This window comes from Rana temporaria, chromosome 3, assembly GCF_905171775.1.
Source record: "Rana temporaria chromosome 3, aRanTem1.1, whole genome shotgun sequence".
Lineage (NCBI taxonomy): Eukaryota > Metazoa > Chordata > Amphibia > Anura > Ranidae > Rana > Rana temporaria.
In genome coordinates, this window is record NC_053491.1 from 212,400,004 (window position 1) to 212,420,557 (window position 20,554).

The 20,554-nt window shown below is 43.6% G+C and overlaps 1 protein-coding gene across 1 annotated transcript in view; it reads right to left on the minus strand.

Moving 5' to 3' along the window:
* Nucleotides 1-20,554, minus strand: part of PPM1H (protein phosphatase, Mg2+/Mn2+ dependent 1H) — a 211,722-nt gene that overhangs the window by 62,067 nt on the left and 129,101 nt on the right. Inside the window, exon 5 of the mRNA XM_040344216.1 lies at nucleotides 8,574-8,658. Coding sequence (XP_040200150.1) covers nucleotides 8,574-8,658 — 85 coding nt within the window. The remainder of the gene's footprint in view (nucleotides 1-8,573; nucleotides 8,659-20,554) is intronic.

Here is a 20,554-nt window from a genome sequence, read left to right on the forward strand (position 1 = left end):
CAATTGCTAGTATGTGTTATATTGTATGATTTATTCATTCTTCATATAGTATAGCAGTTGTGTATTAGGATTGCGGATTTCTTGTTCAATGCGTTTAGTGAATTTTACATGTTACAAATACCATTAAAACGCAAAGTCACTTGGGCAACAGCACGAGCAGAAAATACTACAAATAATAAAGGGATTTTTAAATACAGCTTACCTGTAAAATCCTTTTCTTGGAGTACATCACGGGACACAGAGCGGCATATTCATTACTATGTGGGTTATATGGAGTACCTTCAGGTGATGGACACTGGCAATCTCAAACAGGAAGTCCCCTCCCTATATAACCCCCTCCCATAGGAGGAGTACCTCAGTTTTGTAGCAAGCAGTATGCCTCCCAAAATGGTCCCCAAAAGAGGGGTGGGAGCTCTGTGTCCCGTGATGTACTCCAAGAAAAGGATTTTACAGGTAAGCTGTATTTAAAAATCCCTTTTTCTTTATCGTACATCACGGGACACAGAGCGGCATATTCATTACTATGTGGGATGTCCCAAAGCAATGCTTAATGAGGGGAGGGAGACATCTTCCCAAGACAACAGGATTTAATTTAGAGATATACTCAAATAATAATAAATCCAACTTAGTCGAGAAAAATTAAACTTAAATTTAAATTTTAACTCAAGGGTGCCCCCGATTCTGAGGGTCTTAAATCACAGCCTGCAGCACTGCCTGCTCAAAGGCTGTATCAGCATTCCTTCTAACATCCACCTGGAAAAAAAAAAAATTTTTAAACGTGTGGATTGAAGACCAGGTTGCTGCCTTGCAAACTTGAGCCATAGGGATCTGATGGTGTGCTGCCCAGGAGGCGCCCATGGCCCTGGTAGAATGGGCCTTTACTGACAACGGAGGAGGCAACCTCTTCAAGCCGTAGGCCTGAGTGTTTAACTGTTTAATCCACCTCGAGATGGTGGATATTGCAGCTGCCTGCCCTCTCACGGGCCCATCTGGCAAATTGAACAACACCTCTTGTTTTTCAAATCTTCTCTGTAGCTTTAAGATAGGCCTTCATGGCCCTGACAATATCCCAGGTATGCAGCAACCATTCCTTTCTGGAAGTAGGTTTAGGAAAGAAGGATGGTAATACCAAATCCTGGTTTAGATGAAACTGGATATAACCTTCGGTAGGAAGGAAGGATGAGGGCGGAAAACCGACGCTGACCTTATGTAAAATAAGATATGGTTCCTTACAGGATAAGGCTGCCAGCTCCGCTACTCTTCTGGCGGAAACTATGGCGACAAAAATTACTGACTTCTTTGTCAGTGAAACCAAAAGAATTTAAGCCAACCGCTCAAAAATTTTGTTTCTGTACACCTGACAGAACACGATTTAAATCCCACGGACCAAGCGGGGATTTAACTGGAGGATAATACACAAGACCCCCTGTATGAAGGTCTTAACCAGCGAGTGGGTGGCCAGCCGCCGCTGAAACCACACTGACAAAGCTGACCTTTGTCCTTTGATTGTGCTTAATGCCAGCCCTTTATCCACTCCTAGCTGGAGAAAAATTTTTTAACCACTCGCTTAATGGTATACTTGTGGGAAAGCCATTTCTTGGACCCACACCAGCCTACGTAGGTCTTCCAGATCCTGTAATAAATCACCCTGGTGACCGGTTTTCTAGCCCTGATCAAGGTAGAGGTTACCTGCCTAGACAGCCCTCTTCCCCTGAGACTCAGGGATTCAGCCGCCAGGCCGTCAATTTTAGACGTCGTAATGCAGGGTGGAGGATCGGTCCTTGTGCGAGTAGGTCTGGCCGTAGAGGAAGCGTCCAAGGGTCTCCCACTGCCATCTTTAGGATTAGTGAGTACCATGCCCTCCTGGGCCATGCTGGAGCTACCAGGATGACTGGTTTGTGCTCCACCCTGATCCTGCGCAACAGGCGGGGTAGTAACTGTAGCGGGGGAAAAGCATACAGAAGTTTGAACTGATGCCAGGGGCACACCAACGCATCGGTTCCGCAGGCCATCGGATCCCTTGTCCGGGATATGAACCCGTCTAGTTTCTTATTGAACCTTGATGCCATGATATCCACGTCTGGCACACCCCACTTCTGACAGATTGTCCGGAAGACCTGGGGATGTAGAGACCATTCCCCTGGCGACAGAGTTTGGCGACTTAGGAAGTCCGCCTGCAGGTTGTCCACTCCGGGAATGAATATTGCCGATATGCAGGGAACATAAGCTTCTGCCCATAAAAATATTAAGCTCACTTCTCTTTGAGCGGCGCGACTCCTGGTTCCCCCTTGGTGATTTATATATGCCACAGCTGTGGCATTGTCTGATTGTATTCTCACCGGGGACCCCTGTAATTTGGATGTCCAAGCCTTGAGGGCTAGCCGCGCTGCTCTGAGCTCCAGGATATTGATGGGCAGCTGCTTGTCCGTCTCTGCCCAAGTGCCTTGGCGAGTGCTACCATCCAAGACCGCTCCCCAGCCTTTCAGGCTGGCATCCGTGGTCACTATTTTCCAGGCTATGGGGGAGAAAGCTTTTCCCTTTAGCAGATTCTGAGGGTTTAACCACCAGCCCAGACTTTGCCGGACTCTTGATGATAGAGTCAAAGGAAACTCCAAGGCCTGGGCCTTCTTGTTCCAAGCTGTTAGAATAGCTGCTTGTAGGACGCGAGTATGGCTCTGTGCATAAGGTACCGCCTCGAACGTGGCCACCAGCTTGCCTAGTAAACGCATACATAGGCGAACGGTTGGCTCTTTTTTGCTTAGAACCAACCGAATCAATTCTTTGATAGCTTTGACCTTTACCAGGGGCAAAAATACCTTCTGCTGAGCCGTGTCTAACCTCATGCCGAGATATTCCAACTGTTTTGAGGGTTGAAATGCTGATTTTTCTCGATTTAGGATCCAACCGAACCTCTCCAGGTACTGAACCGTGAGGGCTACTGCTCGCTCCAAGCAAGGAGCCGAGTGATCTATGATTAAGAGGTCGTCCAAGTATGCTAGGACCGTGACCCCTTGGATTCTTAGATTGGCTAGAATTGGAGCCAGGACCTTCGTGAATACCCGGGGGGCCGTAGCCAGCCCGAAAGGGAGCGCCACAAATTGGAAGTGACGCTGGGCCACTGTGAAGCGTAAAAATCTTTGATGTGGCTGAAAGATCGGTATATGAAGGTAAGCGTCTTTTATGTCTATAGACGCCAGAAAGTCGTCCTTCTGGAGGGCGGCGGCTGTTGACCGAACGGATTCCATCCGAAATGACTGGACCTTTAGGTAAACATTTAGACTCTTTAGGTCCAAAATGGGTCTGACATCGCCGTTGGGTTTTGGTATGACAAACAGATTGGAGTAGAAACCTAACCCCTTCTCTTGGGCTGGTACCTCTACTATCACGCCCTGGCGAAGCAGACGATCCAATGCCGCTAGCAGCAAGGCCTTTTTTGCTGGATCGTTCGGAACCCTTGATTCCTGGAAATGAGGCGGAGGAAACCTTAAAAACTCTAATCTGTAGCCTGTGGCCACAGATGACTGGACCCATTTGTCGGGGATGTTGGCTTCCCAAACCTCTGCGAAGAGACGAAGCCTTCCCCCCACTCGAGTGAGTGGGGGCGCCCCTTCATAAAGCAGACTTAGGGGCTGGCTTTGTTGGTTTGCGAAACCATGGCTTCTTGCCCCCAGGGGCCTGTCCCTGCGATTTATTGTTAAAGTTGGATCGCGCAGGAGGCCGTCGATACTGCCTGGAATTTGAGGTACTCGGCATAGGGGAAAGCTGTTTTTTAAAAGCTGGCCCCCGGAACCTCTTTTTTACTGGTAGAAGGGTACTTTTGCCACTTGAAATAGTCTGAATGTATTTATCCAGATCTTCTCCGAAGAGTCGCCCTCCATGGAAGGGAAACCCCGCCAGCAGCTTCTTGCATGGTGGCTCGGCCGCCCAGTTCTTTAACCACAAGAGCCTCCTCATATGCACCAAACATAGAGATAGACGAGACGCCTGTTGGATGGAGTCTTTTATAGCATCTACCGCAAAGCACAAAGCTCTGGGAATATCAGATAACTCCTCTGCCTGTTGGGCAGGAATGTCCTTAAGCATCTGCTTTGTCTGGTCCTTTAAAGCCTGACAGACCCCGATAGCAGCCACCGCTGGCTGTACCACTGCTCCTGCCGTAGCAAAGGAGGCTTTCAAAAGTGATTCTAAACGTTTATCCACCGGGTCTTTAAACATTTGTATGTTTTCCACCGGGCAAGTTAATGATTTATTCACACAGGAGATGGCTGCGTCCACAGCTGGGAGCGCCCATTTTTTGGCAAATTTCTCTTCCATAGGGTAGATAATAGAAAATCTTTTAGGCGGCAGAAAAACTCTGTCCGGCCTTACCCAATCCTGGAAGATTAACCCCTCTAACAGAGGATGGACCGGAAAAACTGCGTTGCTCAAGGGCGCTTTTAAGGATCCCAAAGAGGAAACCTCCGGAAGCTGAGGCCCTGGTAAGGGCATCTTAAAGGCCGAACGGACCATGTCTGTCAAATACTGTATCCATAACCTCTCCGCTTGGGAGGCTGAAAATGGTTCCTCTACAGTAAATTCCTCAACGTCTGAACCCTCTGGGTTCTGGTCCAATTGATCCTCCTGATCTTCTAACTCCCCTGGGGAAAGAACCTCATTATCCGAGGATACACCCTTAGGCGAAGGGGATCTAGTCCGCTTCTTGCCTGGCATGGATCTGGTGATCATAGCTGCCAATCTTTCCTCTAGCCCTCCTAGGGAGACGGCTAGCATCTCCTCTGTGATAAACACAGGGTTGGGTGGATCTGGGCCAGCCTCAGCACCAGACCCCCCTACTGGCTCATCCAAGGCACCCACCACTGGGTTGACAGGTGGGGAGAGTACCGGCATAGCCTGACTCGTATCCTCAGAATCCGAGGGGGAACCCTTTGGTTTTTTGACCCCTTTTGCCCCTTTTGATCCCGAGCCTTTGGGAGCCATGGTACAATACCGAGGTACCCCTGTATACAACAACTGACTGTTGTAACCAGGGGATAATATATATGTGGTTTAGGGAACAACAGTACTACTGATGACCAAAAACCTGGTGGGGAATCCAGTCAGTGCTTTTTCCTTTCCTTTTTTTTTTTTTTTTTTTTTTCCAAAAGAAAGTTTTTTTTTTTTTTTTTTTTTTTTAAAGCACACTGTCCCCCACAGAAGAATTTGCTAGTATCCACCTGCTGCCATAAGGATTTTCTAGGCTGGACAAATTTAAGCTAGTTCTGAATTCCAGAACTGCAATACTCTACTTGCGCCACCGGGTGTCACTGTTCTCAGCCGCAGCGCTACCGCTCTGTGTCCTCCTTGTTCCAGGCTCAGACTGAATGAGCTGTACATCACAGAGGAAGGGACGCCCCTTCCTCCTATGAACCTGACGCCCCGCCCCCCCCTCCGAAATGGCGCGAATTTCGTTTATTTCTCATGCACGCGCCCGCGCGCGCGCCCGCTATCGGGGGGGGCCATGCTGGAAGACACCAGGAGTCCTGCTTTGCCGGATACAGCGCAGCCACAGGTAAGCTCTTAAAGCACCTCTTTCCGGACACAGAGCGGGCTAGGGGAAGTCCCATCCTTCAGCTGCCTGCGGTCTGACACCCAGCCAGGTAGGAACTTTTGGTAGGTACCTAAGTTCTAGAAAGGTATAGGCCCACAGCCCCCTTTACCCACCTAGCGCGCAGTCAGATGGTTACCTGCAAACAGACCAGGGAATCTAATATTTGGGGGGTAAAATATCCAGACCATCCTGTCTTTCCTAGACATAGTGACCTCAACTGCCAATGCCAGAGCATACACAGGCTAACCTCCCCATAGATCCCTGGAGGGCCTGCTGTCGAACCAAGTCCCGCAGGCCCCCCCCCCTTACCTGCTCCATGCCGCAGGACTTTGCACAGCAAGCGGTCCAATCTTCCCCCATCTCCGTGGGTAGCGTACTAGACCTTCAGGCCCTGGGTTCCTATGAAGGATCCACTGTCCTGGGCCCATATAGCACTCTGGCAACAGAAACTTTAGGCCCCCAAAGGTTTCTAAGTTCTGGGCCCAGGGTCCAGCTCTCTAAAAAGAAAAGCATTATGGGCTATACCCCAAGGGTTTGGGGTCCGGTTACTGACCACTTTAGCGCTGAGGCCTTTGGACAGAACCGGTTAGCTCACCTAATCCCAAGGATGTGGAGGCAAGCTAAACCATGACCAACACCTAAGACACTGGCGTAAAAACTGAGGTACTCCTCCTATGGGAGGGGGTTATATAGGGAGGGGACTTCCTGTTTGAGATTGCCAGTGTCCATCACCTGAAGGTACTCCATATAACCCACATAGTAATGAATATGCCGCTCTGTGTCCCGTGATGTACGATAAAGAAATTACAATTACAAACAAGTCAGCATAAAAAAAGTGGGTTTACTAGTTGCAGAAGATATTTTTTTTTTCTACAATTGTAAGTTAAGGTTTACAATGGCAAACAAAATGGAGAATCTCCTCCATGCTCTTGAGACTGTCCTGGGAGACACAGCAAACCTTCTGGCAATGGCACAAATTTATGTGCAATCCTGGAGGAGTTGGACTGCCTGTGCAACCTCTATAGGTTCCAGGTATCACCACATGCCACCAGCAGTGACACTCACCCTGGCCAAATGCAAAATTTGTAAAAAAGTGTCAGAAAAAATGAGTAGTGGAATAAAAAAGGTCAGTGGCTTCCACTTGTAAAACCATTCCTGTTTTGGATGTTGTCCCATTTGTGCCCACCTAGTGCACCTGTTAATTTCATTAGGACCAAAGCAGCTGAAACTTAGTAACAACCCCCTCTGCTACTTAACGGATGAGATCAACATCCCAGGAGTTTAATTGACTTGATGCGATACACTGATTAAAAAGTGTTCCTTTGATTTTTTTGAACAGTGCATTTTGTTAACATCTTTCGGATGTTACACTAAGTGGAATATTTAATTCTAAAACCCTTTACTTTCACCTTTGGAAAAGGCTACAGTATGAAGAGTCTATAACTGATCCTTATTGACAAAAGTGATGCATGCTTTTACATTAGAATAGGACATTTTCCATAAAAAATAAAGATGTAATGGTGATTCCATTGCTATAAATAAAAACCTCAATGTGTCACTATTCTATAAACCTTGTCAGAGGGGCTGACTGACCTGGACCAACGACCCAGGTAAACGCAATTTTAATTACAGGAGATGTTTTGGCTTCTTTAGGTTTTTATGTTTCTAGATTATTATATTAAGTCTATTTCTGGCTAAAAAGAGGAAATTAGTTTGGAAGAAGTTAATGAAATCACATAACCCTATCAAGTGGTTACTGATGAGAGATCACATAATCTAACCCATCTCTACATCCTCGATCCGCTGCACACCAGCAGCTAACAGTGTACATCAGTGGTTTCTTGGTTGTTAAAGCGGGGGTTCACCCTTAGAGGGCACTTTTTCCCCTTAGATTCCTGCTCGTTTTCTCTAGGGGAATCGGCTATTTGTTTTAAAATATGTGCAGTACTTACCCGTTTACGAGATGCATCCTCTCCGTCGCTTCCGGGTATGGGCTGCGGGAATGGGCGTTCCTTCTTGATTGACAGTCTTCCGAGAGGCTTCCGACGGTCGCATCCATCGCGTCACGATTTTCCGAAAGAAGACGAACGTCGGTGCGCAGGCGCAGTATAGAGCCGCACCGACGTTCGGCTTCTTTCGGCTATGAGTGACGCGATGGATGCGACCGTCGGAAGCCTCTCGGAAGACTGTCAATCAAGAAGGAACGCCCGCTCCCGAAGACCCATACCCGGAAGCGACGGAAGAAGATGCAGCTCGAAAACGGGTAAGTACTGCTCATATTTTAATACAAATAGCCGATTCCCCTAGACCGAACGAGCAGGAATCTAAGGGGAGAATTTTTTTTTTTTTATAAATGGGTGAACTCCCGCTTTAAATATAGGTCTTTTACTACTCTAGTATCTCACACTTAAAGCTCAGTTTGAGTCTTAACTTTTTTTTCTCTTTCTGTTGCTTTTCCTGCATATGTTATCGGCTTAAAGTGGGCCCGAACGCAAAAAAATTAAAATCTGCTGTGTTACTGGGAACATATAGAAATGTTAATTGTGCCTTATCAACACAGAACATTTTTTATTTTTGTCTTGTATCTCTCATGCAAATTAGCAATGCACTGAGTATATGGGAGTGCCAAGGCACATCTGTGCCTACAGCTGCATATCTGCAGTGTGAGATCATCTAAGGCACTGCTGCCTTTGAAGGGTAACCAGATATGTTGTGGTCAATAGTGTACTGCTTGTTGAAGAATATGCACTGCATATGCATCTCTCTTTCTGGGCTCCTGCTGCTTCTTGAATATTACCCAACCAGTTATCAGATCAACCGTCAATGGGGAGTTACTACTCCGATATGAGGGGAAAAAAGCCATATTCCTCTAACAAGATGGTCACCCTTACACATACAGAACACCACTCGGCCAGAGACTGTAGTGGTATTTTTTATCCAGGCAGAAGCTCTCCATCCACTTTACAGAACATCTGCTCCGACTTACCAGGTACTGCAGCCTTTGGCGCTCTGTTTCGGGAGTAAACTCGGAAGACATTGCAATTATTTCTCCATTTCGGATAATTATAGCCCTAAGAGAGAATAGAATTTGTCAGATGGATTATTATATCAATTAACATTTTAATACAATACATTTTCTCCCTAAAAAATATATAAGTTTTTACCAGGGGACTGGCATCCTAAGCCAGGGATAGGTAGGAAACCTCGGCTCTCCAGCTGTTTTGAAACTACAAGTCCCATGAGACATTGCAAGACCCCAACAATCACAGACATGACTCCTAGAGGCAGAGGCATGATGGGATTTGTAGTTTCACCACAGCTGGAGGGCCCGAGGTTGCCTAGCCCTGTCCCAAGCGATTCTTGGCGTCTCATGAAAAGCAAAGAACCCTCAGCATGTAGTCCATCGGTTATTGATTGCCCAATATTACCTCTTAGGCCTACAGTGTATACTGGCTTTTGTTTTTCCATTCAGGTTTTCTTAAAAACAGTATATTAACTGCACTCAAAAATTAGTACATTGACAGTAAGGGATCAAACTGGTAGCCCCTTTTATCTGTCATTCTACTCTCTCTGCTAGCACATAACCACTGCAGAAATAACTGACTGGCTCTTTGAGCCATCTCTTCTTCTCAGAGTCTGAGCTCTGCTGTACAAGAAAATACAAAAGGTACAAAACCAAATTCAGGTACTTATACTGCCTTAATAATAATAATAAAAAAAAAAGTAAGAGTGCATTAAAGTGGTTCTAGAGGCTAAAGGTTTTTTTTTACCTTCTTGCATTCATTATTAAGGTGGAGGGAGGGATCTCATTCCTCCCTAAAAGGTACACATTAGAAGCCCAGCAAGAGCACAATAGCAGCTGAAGGTATCCAATGTGTTCCCATGTCAAAGTCAACAAGCAAGCTATACAAGAATGGCAATCACCACAATCTATAACTAGCTGTTGAAGGTAGGTGGGCTTCTAATGTGTCGCTGCACTTTTAGGGCCCCTTTCATATACAATGGACAGCTGCCGGTGCATAAACCGATTTACCTGTTTGGCAGCTATCTGTTCCAGCAGCGGTAGGGGGAGGTGTGGTACAGGATTTCGCACATCACACAGTTGCCTTTTTTTGTGCTGAGCTTTATTTCAAATGTACAAAGTGGCATTTCCTTCAGGAATCTGTACAACAGCGGGGTGCGCTGTTCTGCTATACAGTGAAATGCGATTCTGTACAGCACACTGTGTTAAAAACAGCATGTCTGCAGCTGCGCTGTAGTGTGAATACGACACAAAGAGAAAATAGTTTTCGGTGTGTCCTTGCATTGACTGGTGTTTTACACTGCAGTATAATGCTGGTCACCGCACATAGCGTGAAGAGGCCCTTAAAGCGATTGTAAACCGCTGGATGTTTTTTTTTCTTACCTGCAAGGCAAATGCATAATGTGCTAGTATGCATTGCATACTAGCACATTATGTGAAAGTACCTAAAAACAAAACCTTCCAACAATGTGATGTCATCGTTGGAAACTGTTTTCATCTTCGGCAATCTTGGTTCCGGGTTCACGGACTCCGGCTCTGTGACTGGCCGGAGCCGCGATGTCAACTCCCGTGAATACACTTGGGAGCCGCCGGTCACGGCATAGGGCTCTGAAGGAACGGCACAGGTGACCATTCCTTCAGAGTGCATGCATCAGTGATGCCACTGGCTGCATGTAATGTAAATTATTATTATACAGGATTTATATAGTGCCAACAGTTTGCGCAGTGCTTAACAAAATGAAGGCAGACATTACAGTTACATTACAATTTGGTACAAGAGGAATCAGAGGGCCCTGCTCGTTAGGGCTTACAATCTAGGGGGGATAGTCAATTGATACAAAAGGTAATAGCTGTGGGAATAAGCTGATGGAGAAGGAAAAACAGTGTATTAGTTAGAACAGTGGTCATCAACCCTGTCCTCAGGGCCCACTAACAGGCCAGGTTTGCAAGATAACTGAAATACATCACAGGTGATATAATTTGCAGCTCAGTGATTGCAGTATTCTAGTCTGCATCCCCCCAAGGGAATACGTAAAATCTGGCCTGTTAGTGGCCCTGAAAACATGGTTGGTGACCACTGAGTTAGAAGCAGCATAAGCTTTTTAAAGAGAAGGGTTTTCAGGGATTGCCTAAATATGGATAGATTAGGGGACAGTCGGACAGATTGGAGTAGGGAGTTCCAAAGGATAGGAGAAGCTCTGGAGAAATCCTGCAGGCGAGCATGGGAGGAGGTGACAAGGGAGCTAGAGAGAAGGAGGTCTTGGGAGGACAGAAGAGAGCGGCTTGTTTGGAATTTTGAGACTAGGTTAGTGATGTAGCTGGGGTCAGAGTTGTGGACGGCTTTGTACATTTTTGTTAGTACTTTGAATTTTATTCGTTGGGTGAGCGGAAGCCGGTGCATGGATAAGCAGAGAGGGGTGGAGGACACTGAACGGTTGGTAAGGTGGATGAGTCTTGCAGCAGCATTCATTATGGACTGAAGGGGGGATAGTGTATGTAAAGGTAATCCAGTAAGGAGTAAGTTGCAGTAGTCGAGGCGAGAGATAACTGGGGGGTGAATTAGAAGCTTGGTGGTGTCATTGGTAAAAAAGGGCGTATTCTAGAGATGTTGCAGAGGCAAAGGAGGCATGATTTGGACAGGGTTTGGATGTATGCCTGAAAGGACAGTTTAGAGTCTAGGTTTACCCCAGCACCCTGGCATGTGTGGACGGACTGATAGTTGTGCCATTGATCTTGACAGAAAACTCAGGGGAAGGTTCACGTGGGGGAGGAAATGAGCTTGGTTTTAGATAGATTCAGTTTGAGGAAGTGGTGTGACATCAAGGCTGATATGTCTGTTAGTAAATCAGTGATGCGTTAGGAGACTGATGGGGTAAGCTGAGGGGTAAAGAGATAGATTTGAGTGTCATTGGCATATAAATGGTAGTGGAAGACATTGGAGACTATCAGCTGACCCAGGGATGATGTGTAGATTGAGAATAGTAGAGGTCAAAGGACAGAACCTTGGGGGACACCAATGGTAAGAGGTGTTGGAGAGGAGAAGTAGAAGGTGTGGTGAGATAGGAAAGCTTTGAACCATTGGAGAGTACAGCCATGGATACCAAGCAAATTTAGTTTGAGGAGGAGGGGGTAATCAACTGTATCAAAGGCAGCGGAGAGGTCCAAGAGTAAGAGTACGGATTCATGACTGTTGGTTTTAGCTGTTAGTAAGTCGTTCGTGAGTTTTAAGAGAGCAGTTTCTGTGGAGTGCTGTGGACGAAATCCAGAAGGTTATTCTCAATGAGGTGGTCACTCAGTTGGTTGTAGACTAAACGTTCAAGGAGTTTGGAGGCAAAAGGGAGTAGGGAGATGGGTCTTAGGTTGTTGACATTGGTGAGGTCTAGTGAGGCCTTTTTTGGTACGGGAGTGACTAGTGTCATGTTTCAAAAGGTTGGGGAAGATGCCAGTAGAGAGGGATAGGTTGAACGTATGAGTTAAAGAGTGTAGTGTTAAGTGTTAAGAGTGTAGGATAGAGTCAGAGGGTGACCGTAGTATTTGAGAAGGAACGGGGTCCAGCGGGCAGGAGGTTAGGTGGGTGTTAGAAAAAAAGTTTATTGACTTCCTCTGTAGTAGTTGGGTTAAACAAGAGTATTGATTGTACAGGAGGACAAAGATTGTAAAGTTAGGGAGATATCTGTAGAGTGGAGGAGATCTTCAGACGAATTGTCTCAATCTTATTTTTGAAGTGATTAGCAATCTCCTGGGCATCGAGTAAATTAGTGGGTGGAGGTAATGGACCTCCTAAACGCGCAAGTTTAGGAGATATTTACACTACCTGTAGGTAAGCCTCATTATAGGCTTACCTATAGGAAAAGTTCAAATGTTTACTTCCTCTTTAAGGAGGAATGGGCTGGCCAGTTCCCTCTGGACATCCCGGTGGAAGGTACCAGACATGGACCTCCTCCTTATTGCCTAGTCGTATTATCCTGACTTTTTCTCCAACCATTTGTGTTTGTTGGGGATTTGCAAGACTGTAGTCTTGTGCTTTTCTCCCTCACATTGTTCTGTTTGAGGAGATTTTTGGGGATACTATTTCCATCCGTTTGGCAATCCAAATTGAACTTTCTGTTCTTGGACTCCCCTCATGCTGTGAAAGGATTGGTGGACCTTGGCGTAAGTCTTAGATGAAGGGGCTGGCTTCCTTTCTAGTAAATGCGCGTACATAAATGCTGCTATCCCTGAAGATTATATTGTAACTCACACATTCGAAACGCGTTGGATCAGCAGCCTGGTATCTCCAGGATCTTGTTCTTGGGGTTTTCATACAGTCATCCTGATCGTGAGTTATATGTCCATGCATTTCAATGTACAATTGTTTTTAATTGTTTACCACCTGTGTGGTTTCTATGTTTTTTTCATGATACTTTGTAATACATTTTATATATATATATATATATATATATATATATATATATATATATATATATATATATATATATATATATATATATATATATATATATATATATATATATATATATATATATATATATATATATATTACACACACACACACATATATACATACACACACATTTTTTCAATTAATTTCATTGCCCACAAAATCCCATTTTCTTTTTGAGGCAATTTTTTTTGCTAAAGATTGATAGTAATCCGTAAACGTCTGAGCTATCTGGGAAGGTGAGGAAACAGAGTTACCAGACTTGTCTCGAATGCAAAATATAAAATGTAGAATCTTTTATTTTTTTGTTTCTGTCAGCAAATTTTGTAAATAAGTAATTTTTCTCCTTCACTGATGAGTGCTGAGGCTGCACTGATGAGGGGTCACCAATATGCTGCACTGATGGGCAATAATAGGCGGCACTAATGAGCAGGAACTGAAAGGCAGCACTAACTAGCATGAATAATGGGTACTGCTGGGGCTGTACTGTGATCAGTGCCCTGATTACCTGTACATCTCTCCTGCTAGGAGAAGCCACTGACATTCTGTCAGCGTGAGGCGAGGAGAGCCGATAAACAGCACTTGTTTACAAGTGACCAGCTGTGACTGGACACAGCCGATCACATGGGTAAAGAGCCGCGTCATTGGCTGTTTGCTGAGATCAGGTAATGCCATGTCCAGGGAATGCAGGTGCTTGAGAGTGGCAGTTCTGGGGCGCAGTCATATGACATCTCCCCAGAACGAGAGTCATTTTACTATACGGCGGGCGGAAAGTGGTTAAAGGACATTTGTTTGATTTTCTAATTGTTAGTGGGCTTCATTTTTGACCGCAGTGCTGAGAAAATTCAAAGGAGGAAGATGGAAAAATTCTAAGAGTATGTGGTTTTTATTCAGTAAAGTCCATTTGTTCCAAAATCTAATGTTTAAAGCAAATGAAAATTTAAACTACTTTCATGCAACATTCGTCAAGCCGTCGGAATATACTTAACATTTTTGTACAAATTTACATCTAAATTTTCTGATGTGACAAAGCGTAAACAGAATTAAAATCGTATGGTATTTTATTGCCAGTATTTAGCAGAAAAAAAATAATGCTTCCATTACATGACAAGACTTTATATGTCTATTGATCAGCTGCACAAGTATAACATATGCAGATGGTGGCTTTGGCCTTTCACACCTAGCAGCATATAACCGGCTGATTACTACATGCAGAGTCTGACCTAGTCAATATTCCAAAGACGTCTCAAACAGAAAACCATTTTCTCTCTCACAGCAGATATTGCTGCTGCTATTATTTTCCCATCACATTTAGCAGAGACACAGACAAATTTCTAAATTATGGTCACAATTGTCTTTTTTTTTTTTTTCTTGTAATGGATTACTAATATTTTCTTATTAAATATGGAAAACATAAAAGTCTAATTGATGTTTCTAGATCATCCATTATAACAGCTTGCTCAAACCTAATCATTAAAAAAATAAAGTACAATCATTATAAGCACATGCTGTGCAACAGCAAGTGAAAGTCAAAAGGTTGCCATACAAAAAAAATAAAGGCATTTATGACAGTATTTTTTCAGAAATGCAACAGGTGCCCACAGTATATATTATTATATACATACACACTGTAACACTTGTGTCCACCTACAGGTGGTATAAATAAAGCAGGGCTGGAGCAAAGAGTTGCTCTTCGCCTAGGACTCAGGAAGCCACAAACTCGAATGCCGGTGTGCGCTCGACCCGATGCACGAGCATGCCTGCGGAGGACGGGAGGACTCGATGTCCTCCGATGGCCCACGATTGTCTTGTACAGAGGCAGAACGGGGAAATGCCTATGTAAACAAGGCATGTCCTCGTTCTGACAAGTGAGATGACAGGGATCTACTGTTCCCAGTGGTCATGTCCCATTAAGCCCCCCCCAGTCAGAAACACTCATAGGGAACACAGTTAACCCCTTAATCGCCTCCTAGTGTTAACCCCTTCCCTGCCAGTGAATTTTTTTTTCAAAATTGTCACTATTTTTGTTTATAGCGCAGAAAAAAACAACGCAGAGGTGAACAAATACCACCAAAATAAAGCTCTATTTGTGGTGGATTGTTAGTTAAAGTGAAGCGGGGCGGAATCGCAAAAAATGCTCTGGTAGTTAAGAGGGGTAAAACCTTCCAGGGCTGAAGTGGTTAAAAAAAGGCAGACTTGATGGACCATGTGGTCTTTCCTTTGGCAGTCACTTTTCTACAATGATGCTGGATTGATCAAATTCCCTAGTGTAACGGTCACCACCGTTTATGATATTCCATTCCATCGCCCCACAACAGCTTATCCGACAATCCACAATCCAGCAGACAGGACCCATTGGATTTTCCCCAGAAATAACGAGACAGAGCTCCGTTACTGGTTCCAAAATGAATGAATGAATACTTTTAATGGTACCTTAGCTTTCTTATATACAGTACAACATGTTACAGTAATCAAAGGAACAAAGAAACTCTCCACCCCACATCCAGTCAGACATTCTGTCTCCACATTTAGAGGGGGTAATTACTACAGTTAACAAGTCACATTCCACATCAATAGGCTTTTCACACGAACAGTGCCATTAGCATCACACAATGGAATGTCTTTCAGGAGCCAGGCTCAATTAACACCTAAAAGTTAGACATCTGACCTTTACAGACTTAATTAGTACAATGGACACAGAATGTAATCACAGCAAGATACTTTAACATCCCATAATAGCCAGCCAGGCTGAGTCTCAAGCTTCAATCCACATCACCACAGTAGCAGACTTAGTTGGCAGCTCAACAGTCTAGTTTAAGCATTGAAGGTCTCTTATTGATCTGTTATGGGTCAGCATGAAATCACCTGTAATATGTCCAGATCTCCTGCAAGACATAAATTATTATTTCTCAGTCACCCTATGCCCAAAAGGGGCATAGGATGACCCAAGAGTCATTAATGAAGCTGGCACAGGAGTACCCCAACATCCTTCAAAAGGTCTCTGGGTGTCACGGGCCATTCCGTTACACCTAGCAAGTTCAAAAGCATACTGCTAGTACAAAAAATATATATATAAAATTAGGAAAGAAATTATTTTGCAAGTAAGCATTTAAATGTTTTAGCTGTGGCTTTACCGACAATGTTTTTAAAGCTTGTCCTTTGTTCCTACATTATAAGAAATACTTAAAAAAAAAAGTTCTTCTGGGTATGCTAAACTGTGTATACAAGTTCCAGGTAAAGGTAATTGCTGTTCCAAACATGCGGTCTGCCTGGACAGAGGTAGCAGCAGAAGACTCTGACTTATTAATATGTTTTGAGAATTGTCAACCGCATACTTGCAAACAATGTGCTTCCTTGTTGCGTTCGTTTTTTTGCTGTGTTAAATAATACAGTGTTCACCACCTGAAAAATAATGAACCCTGGACAATTTATGAATGCATGGGCATCCTGCTCACCATCGAACCTGTAATATTAACATATCTATTTATTTATTTTTTACAAGCTTGGCTTCTATATGCAAGTGGTGCACTCAAATGCAACAGAGGTTATTCAATAAAGACAATGGTAGAGGTAATGACAGTACTTTCCTCATTGGAATGCAAGGAATAGGCAGCAGCAGCAGATGTAAGACTAAATTAGTAGTCATCCAACACATTCATTTACATGACACAAAGCTGGGCTAGTTGTCAGCTTTACAGAGACGCGGTTGCTAAATCTTTCACACTTTACAGAGCAGCAGCCTTTAGCTTACAACTAGGAGACAAGTAAAAAAGTGACCTTACTCATGGACCATAGGAAGTGACACTGTTTGATCATTTTCTATAATTAAGAAAATGTATTATAGAACACTTGGCAGTGATTTCACATCTTGTCTGTCTACAGCTCACATAAAGCAATGATATTGCTGCAGTGTTATACATCAATGGTCACCTTTCAGCACTCAAGCTGGGGAAGAATGTAATAAGTGCTTGTATACTTTGATACAAAAATCCATGTACAGATCCAAGATATCTGCAATGCATGCGATTGCCCAGGGTCACTGAACTAAAATACTCTAAATTGCCGGGAATTGACTTTCTTTTACGGAGTTGCAAGAATCTATAGAGGCTTTCCAACGTCCAGCTTCACAGTGACTGTCATTATGGGATATTCCACAAATACAGCTTCCTCTGGCAGCTGATGTGTTAATAAGAATAATTGACTTTTTGGTGTTTTTCCAAGAATGACTAGGGAAGTTTTAGTGCAGATTGCACAATCTTATTTAAGGGGCTCTCAATTATACCTACAGCTTTATCCATTGCACCACTTAAACCTCTGGATAGTTAAAATAGAAGGATGCCAACCCATTCTTTGCAACTTTTCTGTGCAGCAACCCCTCCATCCCCCCTTAATACTTACCTGAGCCCCCTCTCAATCCAGTGATGTGCACGAGAGCCTCAACTCTTCGGGGACTCTCACTCCTCATTGGCTCCCACTGCTGTCAATCACAGCTAGTGAGCCAATGTAGAGAGAGGGAGGGGGCCACAGCTCTGTGTGTGTGCATAGACATGCAGAAATGCGAGCCTGCTTGGGTGCCCCCAGAGAAAGCTGCTTGCTCTGGGGGCACTGGGCAGAAGGGAGGGGCCAGGAGCACCAGCTGGGGACACAAGAAGAGAAGGATTTGGGCTGCTCTGTGCACAATCATTGCACAGAGCAGGTGAATATGACATGTTTGTTTTTTGTTTTTTATCAAAAAGAACAAGCCTTTAATATCACTTTAGGTAGGCTCCATACAGCCCCAATTTAAAACAAATTCTAATGCTGTATAAAAGCTACATAAAAACAGAATTCAAACGACAGCCCATATTGAAGGGAGAGCTGGAAGAACATTTTGCAACTAAATTAGGTTAATTGGCAACAGGTCAGTAACATGATTGACTCCTTAAAATGCAATTTTTATACCCAGAGCGTTTCAGAAGTAACGATGGGCAGAGGTTCACTAATCTGTAAAAAAGCTGTGCCTAAAAATTGTCAAACAATTTCAGAATAATGTTCCACAAACTGAAATTGCCAAGACTAAAAATATATCATCAGTTACAGTACATAATATCCTCAAAAGATTCAGAGGAGACGTCTGTGTGCATAAAGGACAAGGCCGAAATGCAATACTGGATGCCTGCGATATCTGAGCCGTCAGATGGCACCGCAATAAAAACAGGCATATTTCTGTGATGGACATCACTGTATGGGCTTAGGTATACTTCCAAAAATATCACTGTCTGTGAACACAGTTTGCTGTGCCATCCAGAAATGCAAGTTAAAAATCTATCAGGCAAAGAAGCAGCCATATCTGAACATGATCCACAAATGCTGCCATCCTCTCAGACAAATCAAATTTTTTCTTTTTTTTTGGCAACCATGGGCATCACGTCCTCTGGACTAAAGAGAAGAGGGACCTCCCAGCTTGTTTTAGTGCTTGGTTCAAAAGCTTGCATCTCTGATGGCATGGGGTGAAAATCTGGTGGTATGGGGATGCATTAGTGCATATAGAATGGCACCATCAATGCTAAAGAGAAATCCAAGTTTTAGAGCAGCATATGCTCCCATCCAGACTATGTCTTTCAGGAAAGGCCTTGCATATTTCAGCAGGACAAAGCTAAACCGCATAATGCATTGATAACAACAGCATGGCCTCATAGCAGAAGAGTCCAGTTGCTTAATTGGTCTGCCTGAAGTCCAGACTTTTCACCAATTAAAAACATTTGGCGCATCTTGAAACAAAAAACATACTTCAAAGACGACCCAGGACTGTTGAGCAGTTAGAATCCTATATCAGACAAGAAAGGGAATATATTCCTCTCCCAAAACTCCAGCAACTGGTCTCCTCAGGTCCCAGTTGTTTACAGCATGTTGTTAAAAAAGTTGGGGTGTTACACTGTTGGTAAACATGGCCCTATCCCAACTTTTTTGAGAAGTGTTGCTGTAAACCGTTTCAAAATTACCTTTTTTTTTTTTCTTTTTAAATTGTACATTTTCTCAGTTTAAACATTTGATATGTGTTCTATTTTCTATGGTTAATAAAATATGGATTATGAGATTTTCAAACCTTTGCATTCTGTTTTTATGTTGATTTTACACAGAGTCACAATGTTTTAGAATTGGGGCTGTACTTGGACTCTGGCCAAAAGGGCTCAGAGTAAAAGTCAGAGCAAAAGTTCCACCTGATGAATTCAAGCCCAATTTTTACCAAGGTGTGCCACAGGAAATTCCATGCTATATTGTCAAAAGCTTTGGCTGCATCCAATGAGAAGATAGCTCTGTTACCAGGACTATCGATGGGGACTTTTAAGTTCAGGAACAATCTTATAATGTTTATGGCTATAGACATGACAAGTATAAAATCTGATTGATCTGGGTGATCTAACTTAGTAATGTAGATAGGCGATTAGCTAAACATTTCATAAGGAGTTTAACATCGGATGTAACCAACAAGATTGGCCAATATAGTTCTGGAACCAAGGGGTTCCTATCAAATTTTAACAGGACTAAAATAACCCCCTCATTCATAAACTGAGGAAGTGAATCAATCTCTTACACCTCATCGAATACAGTCAAAGGTTCCGGAAGAGGAACCTTGTCATACGACTTCTAAATCTCCCCGACAGACCGTCCGCTCCCAAGGCCTTATTATAGGGGAGGCCCGTGGCTGGAACTTGAAGCTCCTTTATTATAATAGGGAAGTCCAACAAGTCTAGGTCCGTTTCAGAGAGCGTAGGTAAGACAATAGAACTTAGAAAAGTGCAGCAAGGCCTCATCCTCATATGAGACTATACTGCTATACAAAACTTGATAAAAAAAAAAAGATGATATATAGCAATAAAAGTAGTGACTGTATGGCCATTGCCATCACACAATTCACCTATATAAGTTAGGTGTCTCCGATTTAGAAATAGTAGCCAGGAGATGACTCGTATTTAGCTTTTTTACATTTATAGAGGCATAGAGTTGTTGCTTTTCTAGCCCTATAAGCTGGCTCTCTTGAGAGAGATTTGTAATATATTTTATTTCAGCTTGAGGGACCGATGCACCCCTATTCCCCTATGTTGAAATATATTGCTGATGCATTACAAAGAACATCTTCTCATCTTCTCCCCCATCCTTATCTACGTACCCCCTTCCCTGTGCACAGACAGAGAGCACAGGAATTTATCATCTCTCAGGATTTCTGGCAGGATCAACAGGTATTTTTTTGCACATGCCAAACAGGTATAACAAAACACCTTTAATGGTATATTTGTCAGACCAAAATGAGCAAATAAGGGAAACTCATTGTCAGGGTTTACATACCATTTAATTAGTTATTCCACACCACTAAGTGCTGCCAAATAGGTCTTTATACTTAGTCACGCTCCAGCGATTTTTTCTCCTAAGGCTTCATTTCCATGGATGTTTTTACAGACACTTTTTTTAGCCTTTTTTACAGCTTAAAAACGCCTGTCCATGTTTTTTTTTTTTGAGCTGGAGC